General features: G+C 33.8%; 2 protein-coding genes and 1 long non-coding RNA gene across 4 annotated transcripts; 2 read left to right on the top strand and 1 right to left on the bottom strand.

The window, feature by feature from the left end:
* Nucleotides 1-599: 599 nt before the first annotated feature.
* LOC132033491 (serine/threonine-protein phosphatase 7 long form homolog) lies at nucleotides 600-1,744 on the top strand. The gene is made up of 2 exons (XM_059423471.1): nucleotides 600-764; nucleotides 1,247-1,744. Exons 1-2 carry the CDS (start codon nucleotides 654-656, stop codon nucleotides 1,529-1,531), a joined length of 396 nt encoding a protein of 131 aa, XP_059279454.1. The 5' UTR covers nucleotides 600-653; the 3' UTR covers nucleotides 1,532-1,744.
* A 13,753-nt stretch (nucleotides 1,745-15,497) lies between these two features.
* Nucleotides 15,498-18,278, bottom strand: LOC132033470 (probable strigolactone esterase DAD2). 2 transcript variants are annotated; one of them, XM_059423451.1, is made up of 3 exons: nucleotides 17,748-18,278; nucleotides 16,280-16,730; nucleotides 15,498-15,976 (listed from the first exon to the last, which is right to left on the bottom strand). In XM_059423451.1, the coding sequence occupies exons 1-2, from the start codon at nucleotides 18,116-18,118 to the stop codon at nucleotides 16,298-16,300; spliced, it is 804 nt and encodes a 267-aa protein (XP_059279434.1). In that variant the 5' UTR covers nucleotides 18,119-18,278; the 3' UTR covers nucleotides 15,498-15,976; nucleotides 16,280-16,297. The 2 variants fall into 2 exon arrangements, with proteins under 2 accessions (XP_059279434.1, XP_059279433.1); XM_059423450.1 differs by having other exon boundaries at nucleotides 15,498-16,730.
* Nucleotides 18,279-20,351: 2,073 nt separating this feature from the next.
* Nucleotides 20,352-21,464, top strand: LOC132035343 (uncharacterized). The gene is made up of 2 exons (XR_009409220.1): nucleotides 20,352-20,847; nucleotides 20,895-21,464. It is a non-coding gene; the product is annotated as an uncharacterized LOC132035343 (long non-coding RNA).
* Nucleotides 21,465-23,683: the final 2,219 nt, after the last annotated feature.

Here is a 23,683-nt window from a genome sequence, read left to right as displayed (position 1 = left end):
TAACATCAGTGGCTTCGTGTTGCAATGTTATAGGTATGGATCGCCCCAAAGTCACTGTACATCCAGGTCCAGAAAACTATGATGTATTAATACTCCAGCAACAGTATCGATCCCAGGCTGTGTGGGATGGGAAATTAATTGGACAGAATGCGTGTTTAACTATACGTCGTGCGAATCATGAATTCTGGAATCACGTGAGGCAACACCCTTTACATAATCGGATCCTTAATTACTTTGAGAGGTGTAGATTTAGGGGAGTTTTAGCAGTAGGTGATGTGCAGTATGATAAAGGAATCATCACTGCACTTATTGAGAGATGGCGTCTAGAGACGCATATATTTCATATGCGGACTGACGAATGTACCATCACATTGCAGGATGTCGAGATCTTATGGATGGCCACCCATTGGTGCAGATTAATGTTAGAAAATAACTAAATCAAGGTGGCGGGAATTGATGTACGAGCTTATTGATAGGTTGCCCGAAGAAGAAGCAACTAAAGGTAGTAGCTTGTTGATAATAACAAAATTATCTAATCATTTGGAAAACCTTGATTGTACCTGCTTTGGCTGATTGGTAGCACGATATTCCCTGATAATACTGGTTCATTGCTTAGTTTACACTTTTTGCTTGACATAATAGACCTAGATGCAATGGGCGGGAAAGCTTGGGGAGCAGCGGCATTATCATACTTGTACAATTGTCTATGTCGTGCTTCGATGGGTAATAGCCATGATATTTGTGGATTTATTTCTTTGTTACAGGTACGTGAATTTCAATATTATATTGCTCTACTTCAAAAGAGAAATAAGAGATCAAGCAGCATTCTTATAACCACCATTACCCGAATTTTGAAAAATGAAAATAGGAACCCAAAGTTGAGCTTTATTATAACCACTAAATGTACCACTATATATAATGCAATACGATTATTAATATTTGTGCATATATTTAAATGCCAGCTAACCAGATATCTTTGAGTTATCACGCTAACAATTTAAAAGTATTGCTTCATACATGTTTAAACAGTCAACTTCTCTGTTGTCTTATAAATAATATATTAGATTTTCTAGTGTTATAATTTGTATTATAAATCATTAAAAATTATAATATTGTCGGATGGCTTGCACGACAATATTAGCGCATTATCGGAACCCAGCTATAACAACACAATTTTCATGTGTATTTTCAGGTTATTTTATTTAATTCAAAAAATATTTATATATATTTAAATTTACTTATACAGGTTTGGGCTTGGGATCGACTAATCCCGATGCAACCATTACTTCGTCCTCTAAGAGTAAACGAACGAGATATGGTATTTGCGCAGAAGTGGATTCGTCGTGGAGTTCGTGAAAGCGAGGCAAGAGTTGTGCTAGTAGTTTGTAGGGATGTTTTAGACAACCTAACTGATGATCAGGTATTTTTCTTTTTAAATTTTTTTGATAAGAAATGTGAAAAATATAACAACAATAGAGTTTTTGTAGATTTTGTTCATTTTTTGCTAACTCGTACTGTGATAATGGGTTGATTTTGTTTTAATTTGTTATAGCTAATTTGCTACAACTTGCTACTGGTTCTGATATTTTTTATGAGCTTTTCTTTTCTTAGCACAATTAGTATTTTGTCTAGGTTTGTTTTAATGGCTAGAAGGTTAGTAAACCATATTATTTTGTTTTTATTTCCATCAAAATCCATTATGGAAATTTCAAGTTAGCCTGTTGTTGTTATGCTTTGGAACTGAATAAAATAGAAGTGCTCCTAGCAAGGATTTGGTCATGATACTCTTTCTACTATTAAGTATTTTTGATTTTTCATTTGCATGGTTTGGAAATGATGAAGTTTTGTGTATTTAGAAGGAAGGAAATTGCTTGAATGTTCTAATCTTTACTTAACTACTCCTATTTTGTGAAAATGCATAATGGATGTTTGTTGTAATGAGAAAATGTATAATTTGTATTATAAATTATAAATGACTGTATAATATTTTTGCTATCATAGTTTGTGTGGGAGCCTTATACAGAGGTCATCAATAATGGACTTCCGGAGTGGTGCCGAAGTGGTCAAGACATTTGGAGGGCGCAGGTGCCACTCATTTGTGGGATCTATCGAGAGTGGCACATGGCGGGTCGGGTCCTCAGACAATTTGGATCCCTGTAAAAAGAAAAGGATTCCGTTTCCAAGTCAATTTTAGTTTTGCATTTCGCAGACTATGCAACGAAATATAAAAGCTTGAAAAAGAAAAGTAAAAGAAAGCTTCTGACAAGATTCTTCAAAAAAAATTGGAACTGACTTGTCCCTGTTAAAAAAAAAAAAAAAAAAAATCCGTTTCCAAGCTAATTTTTTAGTTTTGCAATTCGCAAATTATGCAACGAAATATAAAAGCTTGGAAAAGATAAGTACAATAAAGCTTCTGACAAGATTCTTAAAAAAAAAATGGATTTGACTTGTCCCTGTAAAAAGAAAAGGAATCTGTTTCCAAGTCAATTTTAGTTTTGCATTTCGCAAATTATGTAACGAAATATAAGAGCTTGGAAAAGACAAATACAAGAAAGTACTATATAGTTTTCAAAAAAAAATTGTAGAAACAAAATGTCAATGCTAAAAAAAAAAAAAAAAAAAAAAGGAATCCGTTTATAGTCTAAGAATTTTTTACTTTACATTTCAAAGTCTCATTCAATGCCAAAAGTTATTCACAAGTCCATTTAAAATCTATTCTATAAACTTGGATTACTTCAATTTTTATATTTTTATTTCGTTATTTAGCAAAAAATGTAACAAATTACATTATAAAGTATTCTAAAACTAATGTTATTTTTAAAAGTATTGAGCGTTAACAAGTTGACAATTTTTTTTTTGCATTTCAAAATTTTTAAAAGCTTGACCATGAATATAAATCCATTTAATTATTTTTTCAAAAATCATCATATAAAGGATTTGGAACCAATTTACCAAATACATGTGTATTATATGTATTAAATATTTTAGTAATATTAATAATTGGAACATGGGATCACATTGATTTTTTTGTCAATCAATGGCAACCCACACATGCTTGACGAATGAGATATATTATTTTTGTATGCTCGTGGAATTCATCCAGTGTGAGATATTTGCGGATTACGCCGTGAATGAGAGCAAGATCCATAAGTCAAATAGGTCTTGAGCTTGAGCATTCTCTAGTGGATGGAGCGCGAGGTTTATTAGAATATGAGGTAGCTATGAAACAAATTCGAAAGGAGAATAATAGATGTTGGTGAGATTTGACCCTCGATTATATACCACAAGAAATTAACAAATCGTTGCTAACAAAACATGAAAGAGCAAGTGCTTTAGCACACGAACTTTACAAATCGGATGATGACATGCCTAACGAATGCCCTTAGACGAACTATGTGTTATGTGTTTTAATTTTCAATTATAATGTAATTTTATGTTCATTCAATAAAGTGTTGTGTAAATTTTATCAAACAATAAGTGTTAAATTAAAGACAAAATTAAACTCCACAATACAAACCGTTTATATTTTAAAATAAGGATGACAACATATTGGTGAAGATTACATAAGAAAACAACAACATAAAACTCATGAAAAAACTTAAAAGCAAACAAGCAACATCACCCATCTATGAATGATTCTTGTTATGACCGGTTTGCCTGTAAGTTCCACACCTCCTAGCCATGTGAGCAGGAGCAATATCCATTTCATTTCTCCTTCTAGTTGTTCTCTGGGCTCCAGAAGTTAGCTCTTATGTAGTGTTTGCAATTAAACGGAAGGGACTTGCAGGCCAATATGCCTCATCACCCAAGGGAGAAAACTTTCCATTGTATGTTTGCTTGTAATACCTACAACTGTAGTACTTGCTAACATAGTCCTTAGGATGAATATTACGGATCTGGCAGAATTTAATTGCATAGGAACATGGCATGTAGTAGTTTTTTCACTTCCCACACGAACACTTTTTTCCATTGTCAGAGACTTTATGAAAATTTCCGCCCTTACCTTTGTGTGCAAATGTCAGAATCTCAAAGACCCCATTCGCAGCGTTGTAGTTCATCACATCAGTGTGCATGTTGGCCCTATCCTAATATTCATGGAAATTCTTATCAATACCGGGCGGCCAAGTCTTCTTATTTACCATTAGCAAAGCAGCAAGGGCGCTTCTTTTAACAAAATGATCAACAAGATAACAAGATTTTTAAAGGTCATGCGAACCATGGCAGTAATAGGTATTCCACGGTCTTTCTTCAGTAAATTGTTATAAGACTCGGAGACATTTGTCGTCATAGCCCCCCACCTATAACCACCGTCCTTATACAATATCCATTTTTCCTTTGGAAGCTCGCCTAACCACATATGCGCTAGAGGTGACAAAGTTTTGAATTATTGCATCCTCATTTGGTATTTCTTCTTCTGGTGCTCTGTCGCGCCAACCACATTAGGTTCTCAAGATCAGCGTTAAGAAACTTTTTGTTAAAGTTTCTTTTCAAATGTCGAACACAAAATCTATAGCGTGTGGTAGGTGGCTGTAACCATTCATGTGTCATTACACATTGCAAGATCCCTTGATGAATGTCAGAAATTAGTCTAATTCCCTTTCTATCACAAACAACATGTCTCCATAATAAACTGAGAAACCAAGTCCATGACTCATAGCTCTCATGTGCAACTATAGCATATGCAAGTGGAAAAATATTTCCATTTGCATCAATTCCAATAGCAATAACAATTTCATCTCATACTTACCATAACATGGGTGCCATCTATTGAAATGACCGGCCTGTAACTTTTGAATCCATCAATGCTTGGTTTAAAGGCCCAGAAAAGATACTTGAAGATGTGTTCATCTTGCATTGTAGTTTACTCGTGTGTCCACTCAACAATAATTCCCCGATTGAAATGTTGTAGGGCAGCCATGTATCGAGGCAATGCCCTAAAAGGACCTTCGAAATCACCATACACCATCTCAAAAGCTTTCTTACACCCTTTTTGCGCTATTCTATAACTAGGAGTATAGTGATGGATCCCTTTTATAGTTTCCTGAATAGACTTAATACTAATTTGTGCGTTGATCATAACAAATGGTATCAACGAAGTAGCAATCATGTTGCTATTCAAATTTAAATGATCCTCTATATAATCATCCGTGTCACAATTGTGTGGCTCAACCACTTTACCTGCTTTCCACATACCACTTCCGATCAACAAAAAATGGATTATCCAACTACAACCTTCCTCATGCCGCTTGCAAATAACCTTCCAAAATGTACCTTTGGCTTGATCCGTTTTAAATTCTTTTTTGTGGGCTATATTATAGAGTCTCACTGCACCTTTCATTTGTTTCTTGCTGTGAAATAACATACCTATTTGCATGTTCAAGGAAAAATATCAACTTCTAATTACACCAATTAAAATCACAAAATTCAAAAATAATATATTATTAAAAAAATTAGTCGCACCAAACTAACCTAATTTGATAACTTCAGGATTACAGGAATTTCAAAGTGCAGCCCCGAACAGACCTGCTATCTCTCATGTATGCAAAATTGTCCGGTTCTACTTCTTCTGTATTATCCAAATATGGGATCACATTTGAATGATAATTAACACTAAGATCACTGGGGGCCGCAACATCTTCATCAGAATCGTCATCATTGGCAGACGATTGATCATCCTCCGTCCCTTCATGATCTAATGGACTATCGCCAACCGACTCGTTTATTATATCACTAGCTAAATCGTTATTACTCACAGTTTGTGTGAGCTGAGTCAATGTGGGGTTATCTTCAAAATTATTATGCCTATAAATAAGAAAAATTCATAGAATTTACAAGTCAAACACAATTATAAGATCCATGAATAAAGTGAACAAAATATGATTATATTTACCTATCACAGTCTAATTCACTTGGACTTAGATGTGAAGGGTGTCGTACATTACAATTCAAATTATGCAACTGCGTAGTAGCATTACTTGATCCACTTGTCTCACGATTCTGCCCACTCCAATCAAAGTTATGATTGTGCGTTGAAGTCACACCATCATACTATATACCATAATTATTTGTATCATTTGACTGACTACCAAATCCTACCATAGTTTGTTGTTGAACTACACCCCTTGGAAAATCAATATTCAAACTCGTGAGATAGGTAGTACCTCCGAAATCGAACTCCTTGTCAGTAGGTACTTCAACATGGGTAGAGCGTTGAACTGTAGCATAAATGTCAAGCGCCGCTATGCATATGTAATTTTTAAAAATCTCAGGACTACGAAGAAATAACGATAAAGATTCATCGTCCGTAATCGGCATCTCACCATAAATTGGTAAACCATCGACTGTAAATGAACTTGGACATTGTCCGGTTATAACCATTGAAAGTTCAGGATCATTTACGAACATTTTACTCCTTAAGACGTGTTGCAGACGATCATATTTTAGGAAAATTAGAAACCTTTTCCCTATTTCAGGACCTCGACTGTATCTAACCGAACCTGCTTCATACACAACTTCACCACCCCAAATTAAATACACTTTAACATGAGTTTCCATCATCTTTTATGAAATATATGAGAGAAAAAATGAAAGTTAAAAGATATGAAACAGATAAGCGAAAAACAATATATGAAAGATATGAGATGGATAAAAGAAAATTGAAAGACGAAGGATATACCATACGTAAAGATAGGACAATATTTATTAAAAAATGTAAAAAAAAAAAAAAAAAGATATCGCAAATTGAGTCACGAAATGCAAAAGAAATTATTTTTATGTGACCATTCAATGCTCGTCTGAAATTTGAATCTAAAGTTTATTTTCTTTTAAGTCATGAGAGTCACAATATAAACGAAATGAACAAAAAAAGTTAAAACCACAGCGTTGTAAAAAAAAAAGAAGCTAAAGCAGTTTTCGCTACACGTGTAGCGAAATACAAAAAAAAAAAAATTGTATTGTTTTTCGTTGGCAGTGTAACAATATTAGAGGAAATTAAAAAAAAAAAATGATTTCGTTGGTAGTGTAACGAAATAGGAGGAAATTTAAAAAAAAAAAAAAAAAAAAGAAATTGTAACATTTCGCCACAAGTGTAGCGAAATGCAAACAATTTTTTTATTTGCATTTCGCTACACTTGTGGCGAAATGCAACAGCAGGTTTTTTTTTACGGGAACGAAACAGTAAATATTTTGGTATTTCGTTGGAAATACCCATTTTGGTATAAAAAAAAAAGACATGCTATTTTTTTCTACTGGCTTCAAAAACAATCTATTTTGGCGCCCTCCTATTTTTCACTTAGACCCCTTAACTATGGTTTGTTACTATTGAACACTTAATCTAAATATAAAATTGCCATTAGACACAAACTGCTGAAGTGGCATAACTAAGTGTAATAAACCTCCTTTGAGTGCGTGAAAAGCCAAAAGAAATAGTACTATTTTTTTTTTCTCTTTCTCTCTCCCTAACCCATTCCTTTGCTCTTAGTACTTTCTCCTGCCATTGCCAATGCCACCTATTAAACCTCTTCTGCTCCAAGGAAATTTAGTTGAGATGTTTCTAAATAAAAATGATGTCTTCTAATTCTATAGTTTTAATTTACACCAATAAAAGATAAATCCACTTTGGAGAATATCCGCTCGTGCAATCGACAATGAAATCAGAGCAACACGAACCCAACCGATTACAATAAAATTCGTAGGCATCTAGTTAAGTAATTCTGAAAAAGAGTGAAGAAACGAAGGTTTGAAAGTTCGGGGTATACTGATCGAGGCCTTTTTCATATCTGATCAGCGACCACCATAATCACCGCTACGTTCTTTTTCCTCATCTTTGATTTATAAAAATAAAATAAAAAAGGGCAAAGAGACACACAACTCCTCTCTGCCGGAGTGTGGGTGATGGATTCCCGACAATCACCTACTTTCGTTTTCTTAATTTTTGGTTAGATTTTTTTTTTTTGGCTGACATGGAAATGTTTTATTCATCTAGTTTTCCACTTCAAAAGAGAATGAGTTTCACACAACAGTTTTGATTTGGTATTGTTAATTGTGTTGGATAGGCACATTTCGTATGGAATTTAGGTGGTTGATAGGAATAAATCTTAGTTAAGGTGTCTAAGTGGAAAATAGAGTCAATTTTACCGGGCTACCTGAGTATTTGGCCTTAAAACAACAACTACTTTTTAACAAACCAAAAAAATGGCTAGTAAACGCTAAAGTTGCTTCCATTAGCCAAAATAAGAAAAAGGCTTATAAGCAGTAAATCTTAAAATTAAAGATAGCTCTACCTATAAGCTATGTACTATTGCATCCTCATGTTAATTAGGCTTGCAATAGGGAGTGAACTATATAGTATATACTATTTTTTAAGTGGCCGTCTGCAATCATCATCGCCAAGAATAGCATAGCCGCAAAGATTCATCGTGTCATATACCTTTTTAATAGCTATCCACACAAGTATATGATATTTAAGTGTGAAACAACGATATCAGGATATTGGTACTGTCATTGCACAATAAGTAAAGGATAGGGGATTCACTGGTGTAATGTAAAGAGGTTCTGGGGTATGTTGGGATTTGTGCAAATCAGCACCTCACGATGTTCATGACCTATTGGATCCTGGCATATATACCAGTAGGTACCACAGGAGATCGCTATGATAGTTATTGTATTCGTATCGAAGAGATGCGACAAAATATTTTTTCTCTAATTAAATGAATAAAACATAGCAGGGAAACAAGAAGTGAAAGAAATGAATACATCGACTTCAGATGAAATTAATAGAGCATATATGTTTTCTATTGTTTCACCTTATTTGGTAATTTGTTTCTATAAATTACCTCGATCACTCAAAAACAGTGATTGCGGAAATTAAATATTTAAATCTAATAAAATAATTAATTAATTCTACAGTTTAAAAGAAATGAAGGTCTTTATTCCAGCAACTAATACTAGCTAATTCAAGAATAAACGAGACTTAATTTGCTTTAGCCAAATAATATCACAGCCAAAACACAAAAGATTGCTTAATTTTAGTAGAAATTGTACAAGGTAACTCCTTGTAGCACCCTTATATAAAACATATCTTTTGACGAACTATTTAAAGTTATGCCAATTTTGTCAAAACTTCATATTGAAATTTTTGCAATTGCTGCTTAACTTATTATTTCTTATCCAGACCTACGTATCTGAAGTTTAAAACTTCATACCCATATTTTTCAGTCCCACAAGTCTGTATTTGATAATGAGGCGGCTACCCTAAACTTTTTTAAATTTTGGCTCTTTAAATAGGGTCCTAAAAGGGCTATTTGTACACTCTTCAGACCTAGTGGGCTTTATATGTCAATCTACGGATTAAAACGGAGGAAAGATGGGCCGAATCATCAAGCCGACAAATTTAGGGATGGCAGTAGTGCGGTGCGGGTTCTGTCTAAGCCCGCAAAATTATAACCCGCCCTGCCCCGGCCCGCACTACCTCTAAACCCACAGAAACCCGTCCTGCGCCAAACCCACATAGACCCGCCCCGCCCCACACCCGCAAAGTACTCTTTCTTACTCTCTTCTTTTTATTTACTGTGTTCCTTTTGACCTTTTCTCAGAATTGGATGTTTGAAGAGAACCATACGGACAACCAATTGGATGTTTCAACAAAGGAAAAGGTTTTACAAGGATTATTTCTTGTGTTATTAAAATACATGAAATGGTCACTTATTTAGCCATATAACAAGCTAAAACGTTAGGACATTGATATGATCAGATTTATGCCATATAACAAGCTAAAACGTTAGGACATATTGAAGGAATATTAACTGAGCACTCGAAAATACTGAAAATAGCTGCACTTAAAATACTTCAAAATCTTAATGCAAGCCGACAAACATGAAGATGATTATATGGATATTCCATGGAAAGAACTCATCATTTTGTCCATGAAATAACTTTATTGGTCAAGATAAGAAGGCTTCGAACTTGACAACAACTATTTAAATTCAATGAGTACTTCAAATAGCATTAGCATTGCCAGGCTAAGTTTTGGCTTCTATGTTAGATGTACGTAAAGCAAAAAAAAGCTTTCCGAAAACTGAAGTTCATATATTACTTGTATTTAGTCGGAAAGACAATCTGATGACTACATGTTCACCTTTTGCAGACACCTACTAATTTTTTATACCCTCTTATTTGGTTGAATAAACCAGGTTACTGATCTATCCCAGGACTGGAGCATCAATATATGGTCCTTGTTCTTTTGAACATCTGGCAGTAATTTGTCCATTACCGATGCCATTGGCTCATAATTGCTGCTCATGTTCGATAAATTTGAGGAATGTCATGTTACATTAAAGCTTGATTAGTACCAAGAAACAGCATCGAGACGAAAATAAAAACACACTTAGAGCCACAGAGAAGGAATATAGTGAGTGAGGCTTCACTTACTAAAAAAATACTCTCATCAAACTTGGAACAAGCATAACTCTTTTCATTTTAGATTAAGTAAACTCGGGACAAGCATAACATCCACATCCCACCAGTAATAGAAAGCATCTCTTTGTAGAAACATTTAAAATTATTGTTCGAAAAGCAACTACTGAAACAAAATAAAAACACACTTAGAGCCAAAAGCTATAAGCATCTAAACTTAAGGTACAGAATCTGCTTTTCCCTCAAATATCTTGCATTCATTTCCTTACTTAATATCAACAAGCACTTGAATACTCCCTCAACTGCATCTCATTTAAATGTGTGTATATGTATGTAAACAAAAATCCACCTTGAGGAGGTTCTGATGAGGCTGCTCCATAGCTATAGGCCGGTAAGTCCACTTGAATCCGGCTCTTCCTCTTCGTCAAGTAATGTTGGACATGAAACTTTGTCTTCCATTGAAATCAAACCTGAAAAGAAAAGTATGCGATTCAATTAATCAATATAATATTAAAAATTGAAAACTTTATTAAAAATTGAAAACTTTATTATCATAACAAGTCAACAACAACAACATACCCAAAGGAAATCCCACAAGAATGATGACTGGGAGGAAAAGTGTCGTACGTACCTTACCCCTATCATAACAAGTCATTGAGAGAATTACTTACCATTTATTTCATTCCATAACCAAGTGCGAGCACACATCAAAGCCTCCAAAGTAGTAGGATGAAGTCTACTATGATGCGGACTAATCAACCTCCCACTAGTGCTAAATGCCGATTCTGAAGCAACGGTAGAGATAGGAATGGCTAAGAGGTCACGAGTCATCTTCTGCAAAGTAGGAAATTTTAATCCATTTGTCTTCCACCAACTTAAATTGTCGAACGATGGAGTTCGAGGTAGCAAACTTTCTTATAAATACAAATCTAGCTCCGATCTTGTGTCCACATATGCCCTACTCGAAGCGACAAATATATCAAAGCTAAACAGACTATCAACCTCAACAAGACCAACAACTTCATTAGAACTAGATGCTCCAAGTGTAGCAGGTACTTTTATCTTTATACTCTTGAAAGAGATCGAAACAGTGGGTTCGAACTTCTTGAATCTTATCTAAAGCAATTGTTTCACCATAAATATGTCGAAGATAAAACTCCACCAACTTCATCTTATACCTCGGATCAAAGATAGCAACTCCACCCATAAAAATATGCACGTCATCCCAATATTTCTTAAATTTCAACAACATTGCCGATGCCATAGAGCTAATTAAAAGATTAGAACTTTTAACCCAAACTTCCAATTCTAGCTTAATTTCACAAACTTTTGAAAAGTACCGACTTGAAGTTGATATTGACTTCCCGAGAATTGTTCAAGAATATGATAAAAAAGCTTCAACTTACAACAAACTTCTTCTGCTGCAGTCCATTGCCTTTCAGTTGGATAACAACGATAATTAGTGTCAGTTAGACTCAACTTCATAAACACATCTTTATAGGCTAGGGCCATTTTCAACATTAGATATGTTGAGTTCCGACGTGTTGGACAATATGTTGAGTTCCGACGTGTTGGACAATCATACTCCAATTTTTTGTTACTTGAAATATGTAACAACCGTGCAGCTTCTTCAAACCTTTCAATTCTGCTTGATGATCCTATCCAGTATAAGACATTGTTGCGCACATTACTAACACTATTTCCTATCACCTTTAGCCCTTCCTGCACAATCAAATTCAAGATGTGTGCGACACAACGCATATGAAACAATCGACCCATCAACAATAAATCCCTTTTACAAAGCTTCTCATCTAACAAAGTCTTCATCATAGCATTTTCTATTTGCTTTGATACGAGCATTATAGTAATTACAAACACCATAGCGAGCACCATTAACACTTACCGGTTTAAAATGTCTTCATGATTTAGACTTCAATTTTCTTTTTTCAGATTCAGTAAATTCAATAATTTGAGAAGACCTTTGGCTCTCACCCTCAGTTGGCACAGGAAGAGTATTAGAAGATGAACCATCCGGATTTTCTTCATTCTGAGATTCCATGCTTATCTATCATATTATACTAAAAGTGGGAAGCTCTCATCTTCAAAGTTAGATTACCATTTTGCCCTTATTGTAATTTAAAATGTAATAAAACATAAAAAAATCTAACATAATAAAGAATACTACAATGAATTTAAGCTATTTTCACATCTCACATTTGTTACAAATTACTTTTACTATTAAGTTTTTCAACTGCCGTTACAATGCTGTGCCAACACTGAATGCTACTTCAGTTATTGAAATTATTGGTTTATCAGTATTCCAATAATTATTATATCATGGAACCATTTCACCTCTAAACTGAAAAACGCTTGATTTTCATTCATTATACTAAATTAACTATATAATGAATCGTCTTATTTGATATCTTAAGTTTTGCTCACTAATCAATTCATATAAATAAATGTACTTAATAGCATCTGACATGTGGCACGGTATTTCTTCTACATTTAAGATTGCAACTCAACTGTAATTAGTATAGCAGTTACTCATGTTAAATGGAAAAAAAACGTTTATTCATGCCTAATGAATTTATATCATCTGTAAAAGAAAACCAACAGGTATACAATTAAATTGTTATTGAATGAGATTATCCGTTGAAGAAAATCATTAGGCACTCAATTAAACTTTGATCAAATAATCACTTATTTAAGTGGGCTTTGAAATCAATTGGAATATCTCAGTTCCATAAAAATAAATTTTAATTCGGCCTTTATGTTCACCTTCTTCAATGCTTTGCAAATGTTATCTCAAGTAAGTTCATTTTCTTTTTGGTCATTTTCTATGAGCATTCATGAAACTGCATATTTTATATATGCGAATTTTGGCTTAGAAAACATTTTCTACTGTAATTTAGTACCATGAAATAGTGTCTTTGTTATTGTCTTTTTTTCTTCTTCTTGTAGTAACCATATAAAATAACAAGTGATCGATGTATCAAGCATTTTATAGTTTACTATCATTTTTGACGTGGAAAAAATTATGCTCAGTGCTTTTATTTTCAAGGATCTCTATTAGGTATGATCTCAGTGATTGCTGATTAATATTAACTTAACTTTTAATCTTTATCTTTTTATTTATAACTAATATTCTTTAATAATATCTTTATGATTTCTAAAAATTACTAAAAGTAGGAAGCCCATATCTAATCTATCTAATCATTTTACGTTCAACAACTAAGTCGGCCGAATAGAATCACCATTCATCGATTTGAGCTTGTAAATCTTTCCCTTCAAATTTAGTGTAACTCATCACAAACATATTTCAATATTATTTGTATAATTTCAAAACGTTTGTACTATTATCATGGGATACACGTGCAACACACGTGTCCAGTTACTAATAAGTACAAATACATAAAAAAATTGCTAACACAAATTAGTTACAACAAGTAAACATACATGGATATTCAATTTATCTATTAGTGAGCCTCAATGGGAACTGTATAGTGTTTTTAGTTGTAGACAAGGATAATTTTTTGAAGAATTTAAATGAAATAAAAGAGACCCAAGTCACAAATACATAAAATTTATCAAGAAAAATAAAATTGGGCTCAGACAATGATAAATTCAAATCAAATAAAGAGAACAAAAACAAGAAATCAATGATAAAAGAGAAGTACAAAGGAATTAGCAGAGGCTAGAGAGGCAGGGAGGTTTATACATTTACCTTTAGAGAGAGAAACGAGGAATATGTTTTAGGGTTTAGAAATTAGCCGTTATTGCCAGTTAGTTCTGTGGAGAAAATTCCGTAATCGCAAAACTTAATTCCGTAATCGCAAAACTATGTTGTAAGATAGGGAGACAAGCTGTTCTTAATCTTTTATTTTTGCCTGCCTCGTGAAGATCTTCGTGTGTTTACGGCAAATTCGGTCAATCTTGTGATCAAGAAAATTTCCGATATTTTGAATGGGGAAGAAAATAGATGTACAACTTCTAATCATGACTACAGAAATTAGTTATCGCCTTTTTCTTAATTAACCAAATATAGATACTACTGCTAATTAAGGGCTTTAGCTAATTACAAAATAGCTGCTAGTGCTACGGTTATCTAAAATACGGTGTATCACTCTACTAAAGGAGGCTTTTAATGGCAATATATTTTTCTTTTAGCGGCAATAATTATTGCCACAAAAATATTTTACCAAAGAATTGATTAAATGTCATTAGATCTGTGCCTTTCAGCTTTAGTGGCGTTATTGTTAGAAAGTTTTAAAGTTTAATCTTGCATAATAATCGATTCTAAAATACAATTAGCGATAATTAGATTATTGCCGCTAAAAGTATATTTTGTTGTAGTGTATATTCTCATCTCAACAATCGTTGCGTTGGAAAGTTTATCCTCTAATTCCTTACTTCTAATTCCAACGACTCCAATTATAAAAAGTTTAAGGGAATATTTGACCCATATTTCTAACAGCAATAGTATAGTTGTGCCAAATTTAAACGGATGACAAATATAGTTCATTTTTGAATCTGTCCTTTGAAGACTTCAGCATATTTGTTAATGAAATTTGAATGATATTGGTGGGGAAAAAATCGGAAATTTCTTTTTTGTTTCATGGAGGAAAGAAAGAAAAATAAATAGGACGGCCATTTTGGCCTTTCGGGGTCACAAAAATCCATTACAAGACTATTCAAAAGTGATTGAATTGGATTAACTGGTGGGTCATCCAGATTTTTGGATAGTACAAACAACAAAACGAATAGTTGGCACCGCACAGATTCTCTCAAATCCAATTTTGTTATATACCAATCAAACCACAATGTTTCTTGAATTACATAAAAAAGTACCAGTACTATGCTACTTGCTTTTTTTCTCATAAAAGGAAAGAAAAATCAAATGTTCCAATACCACACGAAATTGAATTGGCAGCTCATAATAGTAGTACAGTTTTATCCGTTCAAGTCTTGATCAGCCAGGTCCTTCATATAGAACAAAATAAACCGTACCCAAGAGCCATAATTTGGCACTATTTCAAAATTCTACTAACAAGGACACACTCTTCTGTTTTGGACCACATGACTTTAAGAAAGATGCAAACTCTTACGAAAATACCAAATGAAGTTGAAAGGAAAAAACAGAAGTGGGGTTGAAAAAACACAACAAAATTAAAGAGGAAGGAGGAAATGGTCCAGAGGAGACACTTCCATCACGTGAAGTTCAGGTGCAGATTCTTATCCTCTTCTTGTTTTGGGTAGTCATATCTTATACTCCTACTGCAATAATGGACCCTTGCCTCCCATTCTGCCTGGTGTCACCATCTCCTTTCAAAAAATTATTTTTGTGCTTCACACAATTAACATTAGTGTACAAGGTTCTTTTTGGCCTTATAATTGGTGGACTCAAATCTTAAATTTTTGGGTTCATAAAGTTTGAGTCCATTAACTTATGAGACAAAAAGAATTCTCCAAATGTGAATAAAAATTTTCATCTCCATCACCTTATTCCCTCACAGTAATTTGGAACAAGAAAACCAAAACCTCTCTTACTTTATTGGAAAATCTACACAAAAGCAAAAACAAGAAAACAAATTTGAGGAACAAAATCTTTAAGCATTTGTTAAGTAACTTCCGATGCACAAAAAACACTCAAGACTTGTGCATAGTTTGTGTATTCAAGATCTTTTTTTAAGGATTGTTATTCTTGAATGTTCTCAACATCTTATTTGGTAAATATCCAAACTTTTCCACAAATCCTCAAAGTGTATGAAGGTTCAAAATTTAAACAAGCCATGGCTCCTCTTTTTTTTTGTTTGTACAGAAGTAAATTCAAGATTTAAATTTTATGGATTTAATCACTCTGTACCTTTTTCAGCGCGACCATTCACCTATGAGAAAGAGCTCTCCTAAGCTCTTGAGCCAATAAGGTAGGGGCACTAAGGTGGGGCAAATGACCCTCAATATTCAACCAATGTACCGTGTTACGCCCACCAAGGTGGTACCTTAGGTACGTCGCGACTGAAGCAGGTACAGAGTGGTCCCTTGCTGTCTGAAAAATGTGGCATGGTACTTTCACAAGGCCTAAAACCCCTCTCATGTCACTATTAAACACTGTCCTCGACACGAACAACGTTATGTCCGGTCGCATATTGAATAATGTCCTACTGAATTCTCGTACCGCTGCCGGAACATCGGCTCCGACAGCCAAAGGGGCAAAACCATTAACCCATGCCTCGTAATTTGCCTCCATTGCTGAAAATACTCTCTCTATTTCTCCTTGTTCAAATCCACCATGGTAGTCTTCATCATTCAAGAACCTGATTGGTGTAACATTGTATAATTAAAGATTTGGTGGAGATAATAAGAAAAAGATAAGGATTCTGAGACGTGAAAAGTCAATTGATTGATCATAACATTCCTAAGCACATCCATGAACTTTATCAAACTAGCTTAGGATAAGATAAGTTAGTTTGACAAGAGTGCTCTTTAACTTTATTGGGAATTGAGAAAAGTAAAAGAAAACAATAAACAAAAAGACTACGTTAAAGATTCCCATTTCATAGTAGGCCAAACTCACTTCTTAGCTCTTATACTTCTATTCATAAGCTGATCTAACTCAGTCGGAATATACGTGTACAATTATATACATAGAAATATCCACGAAAGTTTTGTAAAATTAGCTGTCTACTTGAAATTACTCCGTATTAGACGCCTTTACCATCAAAGGTCGTTCTCATCTGCGAGTCATACTTTTGCATTTTACACTTCAACTGGCCAAAATTATACATAAATGAGCTATTTTAAATATCAACATGCCTGAATTTATCAGAACCCATTTGCCCATTCTCTTATATATATTCCCCATTTTTATAAATAGTACTTCTTCTATCTCAAAATACTTGTCACATTTCACCTTTCAAAATCAATTTGACTAATTTACATAACCAAATTGTATTAGATTAATTTAAATATTTTAAAATTAAAATTTAGACGTTCCATAACTATACAAAGAACGGTATAAGTTGCAATTTTCCATATTAATATGACAAAAAAAATAACTTGAAATACTAGTCAAAATTCATGTGATTTGAATCTCAAAGCAAAATGCATACACCAAAACCATTATACTAACTAACCATAGTTAAGTGATTTAATAAAGTAAAATACACGTTAAATTGAATCATAGTTAAATAAAATAAATCTATATCCAACCACATAGCATGCATTTATTAACTTGACGTAAACAGTAGATGCGAGTAAATTTTTACCAAATCTAAAAGCTAAAGTAGTAAAAGTAAGAAAAGTCAATTTTTTTTTTATTTTTTTTTTTTAACCTGGGAGAAGCACCGATGAGGATGAGTTTGGAGAAAAGTTCAGGCCTACGAATGGAAGCAAGAATCCCGATCATAGCAGAGACAGAGTGTCCAACATAAGCACAACGATCAATACCAAGAGCATCAATGATATTCAGAAGATCATCAACATAAGGGTCAAGTGTCGTATAACGTCGAAAATCAAAGAAATCAGGATTCACACTGCCAGCACAGACAAGATCATATAATACAACACGGTAATCTCTGAGAAAAAAAGGTAAAATTCGATTCCAAGCAGATTGGTCAGTGCCAAACCCATGGGCAAACACAAGAAATCTGTCACCTGAACCTACGACTCGTACGTTTAGAGCATCCAAAAGTGTCTGACCCATTTTGAGTTAGCTTCCCTTTTTATTGGAGGTAAAAAAAAAAAAAAAAAAATGAAGAATATGTTAGGGGATTGGAAAATACAAGACGTACTAAATTTTTGTTCTCTTTTTATTTTTTTGTTTAATGGGGCTAATTTCTGTTGGGTAGGAGTTGTGTGATGGAAAAGTCTTTGGAAGGGTGTGGTATTTATAAAGGTGCCAAGAGACAGCTACTATGGATGTATTTTATGGAAAAAAGAATTTGACAAAAATAGTCACTACAGCAAAGACATACCCCCGTACTTTCGAAAAAGGCTAAATATACCCCTATCGTTATATTTTGGGTTCAAATATATCCCTTCTCCGTTAAAATTATCCAAGGTGGACACAAGTCTTGATGTGGCACTAACAACTTGGTAAGATGGACACCACGTGACATGCCACCTAGCCCATTTGCCGTCAATCGAAGACTCAAATTTCACCAATATCAGCCATTTCACCATGTGACTGTGAATCATCATCGGCGCTACCTCTGCCGCCACAAGCAGAGGAGACAGGTGGTGGGAAGAGAGGGCCAAATGGGTTGGGGTGGTGAGGTGGCATATCACGTGGTGTCCACTCACCGCGTTGTCAATGCTACGTCAGACTTGGTGTCCACCTTGGAATAATTTTAACGGAGGAGGGGTATATTTGGATCAAAGTATAACGATAGAGGTATATTTGAACCCAAAGTATGACGGCAGAGGTATATTTGGACCTTAAGTATAACGAAGGGTATATTTAGTCCTTTTCCGATAGTATAGGAGTATATTTGACCCTTTTCCGTTTTATATTTATCAAAATTGGGAGTTTTTGTCTCCACTATTATTTATAGCTGAGCGGTCTCTGGGAGAGGAGTAGAGTCCAATTTGATCGTTTAGCTACTCTTTCTAAAAGACGGGAATATAAAATTGAAAATATCTCCAGCAAGCCTCATGACTTGGGGGATCGACGTAACAATAATGACATTTTCGATATGCTACGGCTTGTTCACTAAAATTCTAGGACTATAATAGATTATTAATATGTGCATTCTATATAAAATACACGGAAATAATTATAATGAAATTAACTCGTGAAAAACACTTTAATTAGTTTTAAACTGAACAAACCATCGGAATGCATTTTCCCCCAATTCACTTTTTCCAATTTCTATCTTGAAGAAAATGAAGACCGGGACTAGAAAAACTAACACAAAAACAGACAAAAAAAATGGGGAAATGAATTAGGGAAGTTCTTCCTATGATTTCTTCAATTTAAACGGTCTATTTGCTTTAAACTAGTTAATTTGATGAAATATAATTATCATCATGTCGTTTAACTGTAATAGAGATTATAAAAAGATATTACTTCCTCCGTTTCAATTTATGTGAACATATTTTCTTTTTAGATCGTGTAAAAAATGATTTCTTTTAATATTTGGAAACAATTTAATTTTATGTAATGATGTATAGCCATATATATATATATATATATATATATATATATATATATATATATATATATATATATATATATATATATATATATTGTTTTACACCACAAATTTTAAAAAAATATTACTATTTTTTTTAATTCTATATCCAGTTAAATAAGTTCACCTAAATTAAAACCGAACGAGTACTTAATTTTGATAAGCATAAAAGACTTGAGATGTTATAATGTAAGAACTATTTGACACTCTCCGAAAATAAGTAACTATTTACGTCAGTTTCTTTAATTTTGTTCTAACGTGACAAGGGGCTATGTTTCAGAAGATAAAAGCTAAATCTAGCATATGCCATGTTTTAAGTGGACTTCCATAATTGGTTGTACTTCGTATAAAGTCTGGCTCTGTGCCTTGGATTGTTGTATGATGTGAAAGACTTGTCTCTTGGCTACAAATTAATCCAGTGTACCTTCGTTTATTTGGACCTTGGATACTGGATTTCCGAAAACTTGAGGGGGAATAAGTCAAGAATTTTGTCATTTCCTAATAGGGTAGTTCAACTGTTACTTTCTTTGGTTCTTAGTAAAATATAGTATATGCTATGAATTTCATTTTGCACCAAAGACTATTCTGAAGGCATCGGCATACTTTTAAACTTGTCTGTAAAATTCATTTACACCTGAATTTATCCATGAAATTCATTTAGACCTTCCAACTAAAATTCGTACTATTTGAACCTTTCAAAATCATTTTTATTGGGCCATTTAAACACAAAATTAATAAGCAATAACACACAAAAGATGTGTGTAATTCAGACACAAAAATGACAAATAAAATGGAGACACGTAGATTTTAGCTTAAACAAATAAAATAAAAAATAATTTTATAATGAAAAAAAAAAAACATTCTTCTCTCTCTTCCATCTTCCTTACGCCACCACCTCTCTCCTCTCCTATTCCACCTCCTCCATGGACGCCAACCATTTTCTTCAGGAAAAAGGTCCATTAGTTTCCACCGGCGACCACAACCCATGTCACCGTTGAACCTCCAATCCATAAAAACCAACACCATCAGTTCTTGATCCAAAAACAATTCACAAGAAACCATCAATTAACAAGGATTTTCATCACCAATCCATTACCTATAATCACCGGAAAACCCATCAATTAGCAAGGATTTTCGTCGGAAAATATGAAGTTTCGCTGTAAAAATGATTTGCTGTCACCTTCCTCTTTTCTTGTTTTCTTCTTCATTCAAACTCATTGTTCAGCCAATCAAGATTCAAGTCAGTTAAAATTAAATGGAAATCAAGATTCAAATCATTTCAAGCAGCCACCATCTCGCAGCTGGCACGCTCATCTCATGGTTCTAAGTCACCGGTGGCAGAGGCACAAACCCTTCATCGCCGTCGTCAGCACGTTCTCTTCCTGTTTTATTCATCTAGGGTTTGTGCTTGAGGAAGATAGAGGAGATAATGAGTTTTACAAAAATGAAAAAGAAAAGGAAAATATGATATTAGATGCTTTCACGCGCTTAAGAGTCGTGAAACACAATTTTTTTTTTATTTTGTGTTTAAATGACACAGTAAAAGTAATTTTAGAGGTTCAGATGGTACGAATCTCAATTGGAGGGTCTGAATGAATTTTACCGACAAATTTGAAGATTTATCTATTGACTTTAGCCATAAAAGAAAAAGGGCGGGCCCTTAGCATGTGAAAAAGAGAGAGGCAAAATTGAGTCTGTTACGTTTTGATGATTATACCGTTTCTAGTGGATGCTAAGTTGGTTAAGTAATTGTTGTAGTCTATGAAGTTGTTGATCTATAGATACTCATCTAGCTCTTCAATGCTCCAGCCTTTCCTATACGAGCTCTTCATGTCCAACTTTACTATGAACCTTTGATCATTATGCATTTGAACTCATAATTTTAAAATGACTATGACTTCAGAGTTAAAAATATTAAAGACTAATTGAAGTCATTAAATTTAAATTTTGAATTTGCTTCTAACCGGACTATCTTTCGTTACTAGATTCGTTTAAAGACTTAAGATTCAGAATTTACATTTGGCGCTGATAGTTCATGATAGAACGAAAGTAAACAACAAATACGAGAAATAAATATTTAATGTGGAATAAAGATAAAGCCAAAATACTTAAATCAGTTTGTGACTCATTGATAGAAATGCATAAAGACCACGAGGGTGTGTGCTGTCATTAATTATTAACCACCTAAATTGTCTACATCCAACAGCCCTCATAAATTTAGCACTGCATTCACTCTTTCTCTCACCAAACATATATACATGTCACTACTTTTCCAGAATATGCCCATAGTTGGCTAAAGTACAGTGGTGGAGGGGTCCAAAGAGAATACTTATCTACAAAAATTTCCAATCTCGTATCTTCCATAAATCCTTATACTGATTGATATCTACCACTCAAAGCTAGTCACTGAAAGACTTGCCCAACACAAAACTTGGCCTTACAAGTCAGACCGCATTCATGACTTTGAAGTACTGTGCTTGTTTTTGCTTCTTGAAAAATTTATTTTGTGACTCACATAACTGAATATATAATAGGTCTTTACGGTTTTAAAATGCGTTACTAGGATCTAAAACTTATTCTTTTTATATACCCAACATTATTCCCGAATTTTGCTTATGTGGAATTTACTTAGAGTGTCACATATTACTCTTTTAGGAACTCAATATTCTTGTTGAGGTTCGCCGCAACATCATCTAAAATATGTGAGATTCAGCTAACTGAATTGAACGCTAAGTTAATTTGTCCCACCATAGCCCAAAGTTATACGCGGAGTGGCTTTGATACTGTTTGTAATCTTCTGGCCACTAATGATATTGTCCTTTTTGGGCATTGACCTGCACGATGTTAAAACGTGTTATTAGGGTCTAAAAATTATTTCCATATATATGTAGCATAATTCCCTGTTTTGCATGTAAGATTTGTCAAGGATGTCACAGTAATTGAGCAACGATTTCCAAATATATATCGAGGATTAAAGAATTAACGTTAAGTCCAGAAAGAAATGGAGGATGAATGCGGCAACAAGAAAAAATGGACCATGGAGTATATTCTCATTTCTTTCTTTTGGGTATAATTTGAAGGCAACCTCCAATATATATAGTGAAAATAACTGAAGTTGAATCAGATTCTTGTTATAATTATATGAGTTCCAGCTCTCTGTCTTTATCTATTGCTTACTTATTTTGTGATACATATCTACTTTATCAGAATCTTCATGTCCAAATTGATATATACATTAGTCATACATCAGTCTTCTTCCTCTTTCAGCTTTCTATAATTGTCACTTCTCACAATTTGATCTAACTGTCGTTTTTCGAATAAAAGAAGCTTTTTTTTGACTGGAGCTCCAACTCCTTTAATCTTAATTAAAGACTTGTGCATCGTGCATGGATAATTGTGAGATCGATTTAAAGAAATTATGGTTAAGAATTTGGCACATAATTTATATTAATCGGCTCCAACTAATTCAATATTAATTAGTTGTGGTGGAGTGGGAAGAAGAGACACATTCAGATTCTAAACTTTATGGGTTCAACTTTTAACTTTTTACAGAGAACCTATTATATTTTTAAAGTTATGAATTCATCATATCTGCTCTTTATTGATATTTTAGTGAATTCTATATATACATTTACACTTCGTGCCGAAATACTAGATTCATATGAACACCATACCGAGAAGCTTCATCAACCCCTGATGGTAAGTACTCTTTCATCCTTAAACAGAGGTCTGGGATTTGAGTCCTGGGTATGAAGTTGCCTACTCACTTTTGTTAGCTTGCTATGCGAATTCAAATTTAATCGGATTTCAATACAGATACCGAATATCGAATGAGAAACCAAACAAAATGATTAACCAATTGAAAAGTAAAGTTAATCTACCTATATTTCTGCTGCTATTATGTTAGCACTATTAAGGGGTTTAAAAAAAGGGAAGATAAGAGTGTGTTTTTCTTAAAGCTAGTAGTTAGTTAGTACATATAAGTGTGTTGAATGGGAGTAGTTGGCAAGGGACCATTTCATGTTGAGTGGTGTATCTATTTCTTGGGTTTGGTTGTGAATTGTGATGCCACATGT

Source organism: Lycium ferocissimum, chromosome 10 (genome assembly GCF_029784015.1).
Source record: "Lycium ferocissimum isolate CSIRO_LF1 chromosome 10, AGI_CSIRO_Lferr_CH_V1, whole genome shotgun sequence".
NCBI lineage: Eukaryota > Viridiplantae > Streptophyta > Magnoliopsida > Solanales > Solanaceae > Lycium > Lycium ferocissimum.
The sequence above is the reverse complement of the archived record's forward strand: the minus strand, read 5'-3'. Positions and strand labels throughout refer to the sequence as shown.